Below are 10,345 nucleotides of genomic sequence, written 5' to 3'. Positions count from 1 at the left end.
TTAACCTTAATCTGTCGAAAGGAAGAAATAGAAGAAGAAGGTAGAATATGAATATGAATACGTTTCCCACCCCATGTATTTGCGTAAATTAGAGATTTCTAAACTTCTTTTGGCCCAATCATCTTCTCCGGTCTGACCCATTGATCAAATTCCTCGGAAGTCAACATCTTCAACTCCAAACATGACTCTTTCAAGGTGATTCCCTTCTTGTGCGCATTTTTGGCCACCTTAGAAGCATTGTCGTACCCGATTTTGGGGTTCAAAGCAGTCACCAACATCAAAGACTCGTGTAAAAACTTGTCAATTTTCTCTTTGATTGCAACAATTCCTTCAACACAATGGATCCTGAAAGATCTGGAAGCATCTCCCAAAATCCTAATGGAGTTTAACAAATTGTATGCAATCACAGGTTTGAATACATTCAATTCAAATTGACCTGATGCACCGGCAAATGTAATTGTGGTGTTGTTTCCCATAACTTGGGCACAAACCATGGTCATTGCTTCACATTGGGTGGGGTTGACTTTGCCCGGCATAATTGACGATCCAGGTTCATTTTCAGGTAGTGCCAACTCTCCGTATCCACATCTAGGTCCCGAACCCAAGTACCTAATATCGTTGGCAATCTTGAACAACGATGTAGCCAAGGTATTTAAAGCTCCAGATGCTTCTACGCAAGTGTCGTGTGCAGCCAACGCCTCAAACTTGTTGGGTGCGGTTTTGAATTGGAACCCAGTGAGCTTGGAGATTTCCTCAGCAATCTTGACGTCAAACCCACGAACCGTGTTCAATCCAGTACCAACAGCAGTGCCCCCTTGTGCCAAGTAGGATAACCTTGGCACAGTTTGTTTCACCCTTTCCAAACCAAATTCCAATTGTTGTACATACCCAGAAAACTCCTGACCCAACGTCAAGGGCACAGCATCTTGCAAATGAGTCCTTCCGATCTTGATGATATCCTTGAACTCGTCAACCTTCTTCTGAAATGCCTCTTTCAAATCCACCAAATTTGGAGTCAAGTGTTCTTCAATGTGAATCACAGCAGCAATGTAAGCAACTGTCGGGAAAGTATCGTTTGATGATTGCGACATATTGCAATCATCATTAGGATGCACAGGCTTCTTTGTCCCCTTTTCACCACCCAAAATCTCATTGGCCCTATTAGAAATCACCTCGTTGGCATTCATGTTAGATTGAGTACCTGACCCAGTTTGGAAAATCACCAAGGGAAAATTATCATTCAATTTACCAACAATAACTTCATCGGCAGCTTGTTGAATGGCTTTCGACTTCTTTGGGTCTAGTAAGCCCAACTGTTCATTGACGATTGCCGCAGCTTTTTTCTGGATGCCAAATGCTTTGATTATGGGAAATGGCATTTTGATGTCCCCAATTTCAAAATTGGTTAATGATCGTTGGGTTTGAGCACCCCAATACTTGTCTGCTGGTACCTCAATCTCTCCAAAAGCATCAGTTTCAATTCTTTTACCTGGCATGCTTGGACGCGTCAATGGACAGGATGATATTTGGTTAGATAAATGACAAAAGATGAGGTATTTGTAGAATTGCTTTCTGTTAAACACCCTCGGAGTTTTGTCTCTTCTTATTTTCTTTTTGTACGATGTCGGGCAAAACACGCAGCCTTGTTTTGCTGTCCGTTCCTGGCATCCCCGGCATGCATGTAACAAGCCACGGAAAGGGGACCGCTTGTGTGGCAAGCTAGCTTCAATATAACGTCTACGGAATAGGCCTACTCCAAAGTGACTCTTTGGTATTAATTATATACAATACAGATTTACAAATACTTTGACCCCGCGTCCTGCAACCTGCGTTGAGCTAGGCGTCTGGGAGGCTCAACTTTAGCTCCATGCCAATGATAATGGAATCCGATCTCATGAGCTAAGATTTCACCAAATCCCAACATCATACCGTTAATAAATGGTAGAATCAAATTAATTGCACTCTTTTTAACAATTCCCACAAATCGAGACCAGAATGAAAAATCGGTCAGCTCAGTATAGTCTATTTCACTCTTTACCTCCTGCTCATCAAGTTCGAATTCGCGTAAAATGTCTCTTTCTGTCTCGTCTTTGCCCCGATCGCCTATCTCTGCACTCCAGAAAACATCATCAGAGGTTAAGTTTGCTGGAGGCTCATTTAAGTCAGGCCCATTGCCCTCGCCTAATGCATCAACAATGATTTCAGCTAGTGCTTCCTCTTCTGTAGAAGCAGGGTTTTCGGGACCAAAGATTGTATGTGCAGTACCAACGTCGTCTTCTGTATTTCGCGGTATGCTCGTGCTTGACCTCTGTTGGTTATTGCCCCTACTTGTGAAGCCCTGACGGCCTTGTGCAAATGAACTAGACATGTTGATATATGTAGTTGACGTGGATGAATAAGAAGGTGCAGACTCACTTCTCTGTTGAGTTGGTGCAGTGTGTGCCTCTTTAATTTTGTTTCCTTTTTTCTTTTTTTTTTTAGCGCGATTTCTATGGGGCAAATGAACAAATCGGTAAAGGAGAGTGCTACAATGAATAACATATATGCTACTGTTTCTTTTGGTTCTACACTTCTATACGTTACTAATCAAATGCAAATCGTGCTCGTTCAACTTTTCAATAATACGAGCTGGCTCGATGATGTTTTTCGGCACAGTGCGTCGAGAGCCCAATTTCATTGTCGATGTAGACTTCCCTGGTATTTCCTTCTTCTTATTCTTCTTCTTCTTCTTCGTCTCCTTAATATCACGGCTTCCACCACCAAGCTCCTGGTCGGTGTCAAGCTCTTCCAATACAGAATCAACTTCCAGAGACAATTGATCTAAATAATGCAAGATAGATGTGTTTGTGGTACTGTCTGATTTTCTCATTTTGTCTCTAGACAGAGTAGATAATGAGTCTCTGTATGAGTCTGAATTCTTCTCAATAGGCAGAAAAGTTTCGTAGGCATTGTTTGCAAATGGATCTTGTGTGTCTTCATCGGAGCTCAAAGTGGAGCGTGATCTTTGCTGCTGCGGTGTTAGCTGATACATTTGTTTTCTTGGTGCTTTTCTAGGGTGATGCAGCTGCATGTTATCGTTGAGGATTCTAGTGATGGTCGATTTGGGATCCAAGGTGAATGGATTGGTAAAGAACGAGGAGTTTCTGGTCGTATCGCCTTTAGATTGTGACTGGAAATACATCACGGAGCTTGTATCCTTTGGCGACTGATTGTTTGAGCTTGCAATTATATTTTGGAAAATTGATTCATTTTGCAAAACTAAGTTGTCGTTGTGGTACGGTCCTGTAGCTGCGAAGTTTGGATTTCCTTTGGATCGTCTTCCTCTATGTGTGTGGCCATGAGGTGAGTATTTGCCACTCGACAACGACGACGACGACGACGACGGAGATGAAGAAATGGATGACCGTGCTGCCGGGGATGATCGTAGTGGCGGTGGTGGTGAGGAGGAGGACCAGGACGAAGCTGACAGAGAGGAGTCCGAATGTCCACTTTCAAACTCAAACCCATGCTGTCTCAACCTGTACTCCATTTTAGCAGCCACGGTTCTTCGTAACAAAATTTCAACTAGCAATTTGGTGTTTATTTGATGAACTTCTCTTTTGGACAAAAGTACAGCATCTTGTGGGTACAACTTTTGAAAAGGTGGGGGGACCTTCATGTACTCTTTGCCGTGTCTTCTCTTTGAGTAATGCCTCTGTGCCATTTCGAATGCTCGGGCTTTATAGTTTTGGTACAAGACATCAATAACTGACATAGATCCTGTTCTGGAATGTAAGTTGAGGGATTTTGTCACGGTTACAGGAGCAATGGGAGCAGCAATAGTAGTAGCAGGAGCATCCTTTTCTGCGAAATCCACTACCTGCCAATGTAATAGTGGATGTGGATGCAATGGCTGTGTGTAATTCCACATCTTCATTCTATGAGGTAACGAAGACCCAACTACTTGGTTATAGTTGCTCATTTGCAAAAAGTTCATAAATTCATGTCTGGTTGTGAAATTCGGGTTCTGCCCGTTGTGTACAGATCGATACTTTAATGATTTCTTTCGTAGAACCGGAAAGTTAAATTTAGGCCAACCAAACCATGATTCCTTTTTGGTCTTGTGTTTTTGCTCAGTCCGCTTTTCATCGCTGGGTTTAAACTCCAATTCGTCCTTGAGTAGATCCTTTCTCTTGACTGTCTTGTTTCTCTGTTTGATCCTATTTCTGTTTCTTAAAGTAGCCAGTCGTGATACGGTGGATCCCGATCTTTTTAACGAAGTCGACTTCACGACCGTGACCACTGGATGTTGGCTGCTGCTGCTGACATTGCGTTGCTGGTCATCATTGTTGCTGCTACCAGTGTACGCGATTCCACTCACGAGACTCCTTCCTGTTTTGACATTTTCTGCTATGAGATCATAATTGGATTGACTGTGCCACGGTGAATGCTGATGGAAATTTTGAGGTGAAGGTTTCTGCTTTGGCATATGCAAGTTATGTTGTGCTGACGAATCAAAGGTGAGATCTTGACTGGAGTAAATGACTTCAAAGGGGTTGGTTTGTGAAAGTGCTCTGGAAGGTTTTCGACTGTGGCCATATGATGTGCCGATACTAGCTGAGTACCTATGATGACTCTCTTGATTGAATGGGTCAAGCGTTGATCCAGTGACTATTGATGCATGTGACGAACGAGGTATCACAGATGTCATTGTGTATGAGTGTGAGAAAAAGACCGCCTGATATGAAGGAGAGGATACTTATGAGAATAACACTGACTTGAACGGATGTGATGGGATGGGATGTGATGTTGAGTAGGTTAGTCGTTCAAAAGTAAAAGCTTCTTCTTTTTTCTATCAAATTGACATCTTCCCAGATCAAACAAAAAATCGCTTAAATGCAAAGGGGATTGCTATGTTTGATTTCTTTGCATTGTATGCATAACTGCATGCATATGTGTGTGTGTGTGTGTGTGTGTGTGTTTGTACCTTGTATAGCTTCAGCTGTTGGAACATGGCTGGCTATAAGGTTTCCTCTATAGAGATAAAAAAAAAAATAAAAAAAAAAAATTGTTACCGTGTTTTGATTTTGTGTAAATTTTGCAGCACCACTCAATGTATGCGCTACCGATACATACTCACAAGCAATGTTGTTACTTAGCGAGGATTTTGTTTCCTTTGAAAATGGTAAACCATGGCTATCTGTATCTCTTGTGCCAGTGTTGCTCTACAGTAATCAGTGGTACACATAATCGTCAAAAGCAATAAAGCAGATACAAAATTGTTAGCATTACAAGTTGACAGATATGCCTTGTGAATGACAAGTAAGAGTCGGCTTCGTAGGTAAATCCTGTTTTGGGTTCGGCATGGGCGTGAATCAGAGCCATACTTTGGTTTCAAATTGGGGGGTTAAAGTATTGTAAAAGATCTGTTTCAATTTAGACGATGAGACATTATTTGGCGTGTCGTGTATATAACTACGACGACATTTAATGTGACGACAAACGAAAATTAGCGAGAGAGAATAAGAGAGAGAGAAAGAGAGAAAGAGAGAATAAGAGAGACATACACGTTATTGAAATGTCGTGTATTTTTCAAACACAACTTTGTTTTGGTAAAAATAAACAGAAAAAAAAGAGAGAGACACACAGACATATATATAGACCAAAGTAATAATAAAAAATATTTCTAATGTTACGAGCGAAAAACAAAATTGATCTCTGTCCTTTTCTTCTTTCCCCCTTGATTTGACAACACATACTTTTTATTCAATTGAACACAGTTTTTACTTGACAAAACTACAACTATACAATAACCATGGATAAACTCAAGGAAGTATGTTAGCTACTACTACTACTACTACTACTACTACTACTACATCTCAAATACATACAGCGTCGATGTCACCCTGATTGTCTGAATCTAGATCAATGCTGCGCGTATTAGCTATCTGCGATATATGTGATCTTCTACGCATGTAAGCAGCAGTGCTACGGTAACAACAATCAGATAACGCGGCGCTTGTTTTTAATGTTCACCTTTATGCGAATGGTATACTAACTCACTCTCTAACACTAGAAACTCAACAACTTGAAATTGGATGCTGAAAAATGGCAAGAAAAGTCTGACGAATTGTCCGAGAGGATTAAGGAGTTGGAACAAGAGGGTTTAGAAAAGGACAACCAAATCCAAGCATTAACCAGAAAGAATCAAGTTTTGGAAGAACAAGTTGAAAAATTGGAAACCAATCTTGAAGAAATCAAAAGTACTGCTGATGAATCACACTCTTTGAAAACTTCTAATGAAAACTATACCAAAAAGAACCAAGTTTTGGAAGAAGAATTGGAAGAGGCTGATAAGAACTTGAAGGAGACTACTGAAAAGTTGAGAGAAACTGACATCAAGGCCGAACAATTGGAAAGAAAGGTTGCCAGTTTGGAAAGCGAAAAGGAGGAACTTGAAAAGAAACAAGAAGAGTTGCTTGAGAAATACAATGAAGTCAAGAACGAATTGGATGAAATCAGTCAACAATTAGAAGCTATCTAAGCTAATGAGGTGGGGGAGCTTCTTGTTCTTTCTTTTCTGGCGAATAACAACAAGTATTTTGTAATTGGCTCATAATTTTAAAGATTTATAAATAGCATTATACCAAGCAAAGGAGATATCCTACAATGTGTTCCTTTTTTGATAATACTGACATCCCCAATGTTAAATTAAAAGTGCCTTTCGTAAAACGCAGTGAGAAATTTGACCGAGACTAAACTCAATTGAATATTTGACTTTACCTCTGCTACTCTTGGAAGGAGGGAAGAGGGGGGGGGGGGGGTGCCCTGTGATTTATCTGTGTAGATACAATTGCTAGGCGCACATGTTTCGCTTGCCAATAAATCAACGAGCCAAAAGCAAGATACTTGTTATATTGGTTTACATTACGTAGTTCTACTTACTACCTCTATACTTACACTTCTCACCAACCGGATCTCTTGGGTCTAATAATGAGCTTTGTGTTATGTATATGTATATACAGTAGCCTCCTAGAGATCTCTCTAAGTTTGAAGACAATAAACTAAAACAGAATATAAAAGAATCGTATACAAAGGAATAGAGAAAGAGAGTGTGAGGAAGAGAAAAAACCGAGGAAAAGGGTCGAAGGGAGAGAGAGAGAGATACGTTTGTAAGTTTTTGGAAGAAGGAAGAAGTTACTGGTATTCACTACACAACTTGCACGTATATATCTCATCCAAGGAGCTCAGCTACACTCTATCAGAAGACTTGGCATAGCATAGTGTATCTTACGATCCTACCGGTACAACCCAACTCAAAAACCTCAACAGCGCGGCACTCAATGATCATAAGCTCTTCACTACGGGCCAGGTTTGGTAACACCTTGGAATCACACCAAATAGATGATGACTATTCGGATCCAACGGACGACGAAGTTGTAAACTCCTCACCACTTCCACAACCGCAACTACAGTCACTGACACCTTCACATGCATCTACATCTACAATTCCACAACAACAACAACAACAACAACAACAACAACTGCAACTGCAACTGCAACTGCAACAACTGCAACAGTGGTCACACTCGACAAGGACTTCAAGTTCAGCCTTGACATCATTGAATTGTGACCTGTCAACACATGGATTCAATAGTGCCCCCTCGTGTCTACCACACCAAACCTCTTACACTAGTCTTTCGCAAAACGATGCTTATTTGAATGAACTCCAGTTTGATCCAGAGGAACCAGTTCCCACTTACGAGACATCACAGCTAATGCATCAGAATAATCGAGCTCAGCCTACAGAGATTGAGCCTGTCCAACGCGTATCTATAGATGGCCAATATACTGCGAGGGAATTGCCAAGGGGACTTGCGTCACATCTATATACTCCTATTCCGTCACTACCGATACCAAGGACGTCTTCAATGTTTTTCCTGGATTCAGTAGAATCATCAGTGTCAACAACGCCAATTCTTCTACAACAGCTGCTGCAACAGCTGCAGCTTCAGGGTAATTCTCACTCACCACATCACACGTTATCGTCAAACACATCTTCTTCTACTAGCACACAGTTTCGTAACAAGTTCAAACAAACTTCCATCAAGAAATTGGGCTTAAAGTTTCTTAATGCAAGACAGCATTTCTTGCTAGCTTCTTGTCGTGATATATCTTTAATACCGCCATTGTTTGGACTATATCAGTCATGGACACGTATTTATCAGGATAATGACCCAATGAATGCTACATCTTACAAGATAACAACTGCTAGAGGTTTGGAACATTTTCTAACTGGTGTTTGGTGTATTGTTGCTGCGTACTTGTCCTATTCGATCCTTGATTCCTTGTTGGTGAGATGGATAATCACATACTCCACCTCTGCTGCAATTGTGCGAGTGTTGTCAATGTCTACCATCATGATTTTTTGTGAATTGTACATGGTCAGCACGTTTAGTGCTGATGGTTACAAGTATGGCCTACACATTTGGATCTTGATCAGTTGTCTCTTGACTTTTACGTATATTGTGCAAAATTTTGTCACGCTGAATTTGCAACTTGAACATCATAATAATGTCAAACTACACGAGCCGGTTCGTGGAAGTGGAGGTGGTGCTGGTGGTGGTGGTGCTGGTGGTGGTAATGGTGAAAATGAAGTGGATAACAGTGCCACCAGCCTGACTCCAACAACAAGTAGCAGAACTGAAAACAGCAATACTGCAGGTCGCACTAACATCAAACATCATGGCCAAATGAGGATGAAAAAGCCAAGGCGATTTTTTGATTTTTACAATATTGTCGTATTTGCTGTGGTTCCAGTGGGACTAGCAAGTTTTGTGACAATGATTGGACTATTGAGGTCTTTATTGATACTACGGATCGATGTCGATCAAGTCATGAAAAACGTGGGTTGATAGAATCAAACTTTTGTGTGTGTGTGTGTGTGTTGTTGTTATATGAAATAGCATTTGGTAGCTACTTGAATCCACAGCTACACTGCCTCTGTCTATAAAACCATCTCATTTCTCACTGTAATTTTTTTTTTTACATTTTGTTTTCCCCTTTCTTCTTTTCTCCTCTTTAATCAAAAAGTATATAAGGGAGAAATTTGCCACGACGAGATAATGTAACCGCTTCCAAGTTATACTCGTTGCCATTTTTATTTATGAATAAAACCTCCCGAGATTGGACCTTCTCTTTGGACCCCTTTTTAGGAAGTTTGAAATTTGTCTTTTAGAGAATTTTGAATGTCGATTAATTTTAAAAGGGCACATATATGTTATTGCAGTCTCTATCACGTTGTTCGTTCTCTCTTTGTAAGAGTGAGACGGTGTGAGCAATCATCTCTGTACATGATGCTGACGTTTTGGAGTGGGACATATTCAGTTGACTGTTCGGGCCTGTGTTTGAATGTTAAAACATATCCACCTCTCTCTCTACAACGTGCATTCTCTTGAAACTTTAATTTTTTCTCTTTATTACCTATACATTACATGATATAATAAGAACTCCATCAGCAACTTCTTTCCCCTTCCACCAATTTCAATCAAGCATCCACTATTGTAAAAAGTGTTGCTTCAATAGACAGAAAAAAAAAAGAAGCTGTCCTTCAAATTTAATTCCTCTTATCAAATTTCCACAATCACTGGTGCAGAGTCACAGCTTATCTGTACTTGTGGAAACCAATGTCGTTAGCCTTTTCTCTGAAACATTGACGGCACAAATCTATTCCGTACTTTCTGATCAAACCAGAGTGGGAAGAACAATGACGACATTGTCTTGAACCTTTACCAAAGTTTCTTGGGTGTGAGAACCAAACGTTTTCGTGTGCCATGATTTTTATAACCTAGAAGATGGAAAAGTTAGTATATGAATGATCTAAATTGGAGTATTATGGACTGTGACTGGTGAGGTTAGAAAAAGTGGTCTCTTTTTTTGACTTCAAGTGCAGCTCGCCATTTCTTTTTCTAAATGATATCCTTCATCACTGGTGCTGTCTTGTTGCAAATCCAGGTTGTATCTGTAGTCGGCAAAGTTGATACAACGTATTGGCATGATCTTGAAATGTCGGTTGTTCATGAACATATTCTCTGATTGTGTGGTAGTCCACTGACTCCTGCTTGTCATGAATATGATGGTTCCCTCTTTATCTTCCTTGGTCTATTCATTCCAGTCTGTCACATGTTGTGTCTTCCCGTAGTACATACTTATCTAACGTTGTTGATATGTAGTCAAAACTGTTAAACACTGAAATTTCCAGAAATTTTTTGAAGGATGTTTCGTGCGAGACAGACAAGACAGAGTACATGAGATTTTTCCCTCTGTCGTTCTGTGTAATTTGCCGTTGCACGTTTTTTTTTTTTCA

General features: G+C 40.4%; 4 protein-coding genes across 4 annotated transcripts; 2 read left to right on the top strand and 2 right to left on the bottom strand. All coding sequences in view use genetic code 12, as the record gives it.

Annotated features, from left to right (window-relative positions):
- Window positions 1-98: 98 nt before the first annotated feature.
- On the bottom strand, window positions 99-2,368 carry KGF57_001358 (uncharacterized protein; the record flags this gene model as incomplete). Its single annotated transcript, XM_051750554.1, has 2 exons — window positions 99-1,497; window positions 1,806-2,368. 2 exons carry the CDS (start codon window positions 2,366-2,368, stop codon window positions 99-101), a joined length of 1,962 nt encoding a protein of 653 aa, XP_051610171.1.
- Window positions 2,369-2,572: 204 nt separating this feature from the next.
- On the bottom strand, window positions 2,573-4,690 carry KGF57_001357 (uncharacterized protein; the record flags this gene model as incomplete). The annotated part of the gene is made up of 1 exon (XM_051750553.1): window positions 2,573-4,690. The coding sequence occupies one exon, from the start codon at window positions 4,688-4,690 to the stop codon at window positions 2,573-2,575; it is 2,118 nt and encodes a 705-aa protein (XP_051610170.1).
- Window positions 4,691-5,794: 1,104 nt separating this feature from the next.
- TPM2 (tropomyosin) lies at window positions 5,795-6,523 on the top strand (the record flags this gene model as incomplete). The annotated part of the gene is made up of 2 exons (XM_051750552.1): window positions 5,795-5,812; window positions 6,056-6,523. The coding sequence occupies 2 exons, from the start codon at window positions 5,795-5,797 to the stop codon at window positions 6,521-6,523; spliced, it is 486 nt and encodes a 161-aa protein (XP_051610169.1).
- Window positions 6,524-7,322: 799 nt separating this feature from the next.
- KGF57_001355 (uncharacterized protein) lies at window positions 7,323-8,894 on the top strand (the record flags this gene model as incomplete). Its single annotated transcript, XM_051750551.1, has 1 exon — window positions 7,323-8,894. The coding sequence occupies one exon, from the start codon at window positions 7,323-7,325 to the stop codon at window positions 8,892-8,894; it is 1,572 nt and encodes a 523-aa protein (XP_051610168.1).
- Window positions 8,895-10,345: the final 1,451 nt, after the last annotated feature.

Source organism: Candida theae, assembly GCF_024610275.1.
Source record: "Candida theae strain CBS 12239 chromosome Unknown scaffold44, whole genome shotgun sequence".
NCBI lineage: Eukaryota > Fungi > Ascomycota > Pichiomycetes > Serinales > Debaryomycetaceae > Lodderomyces > Lodderomyces theae.
Note: the sequence above shows the minus strand (reverse complement) of the source record. Positions and strands in the feature narration are given on the sequence as shown.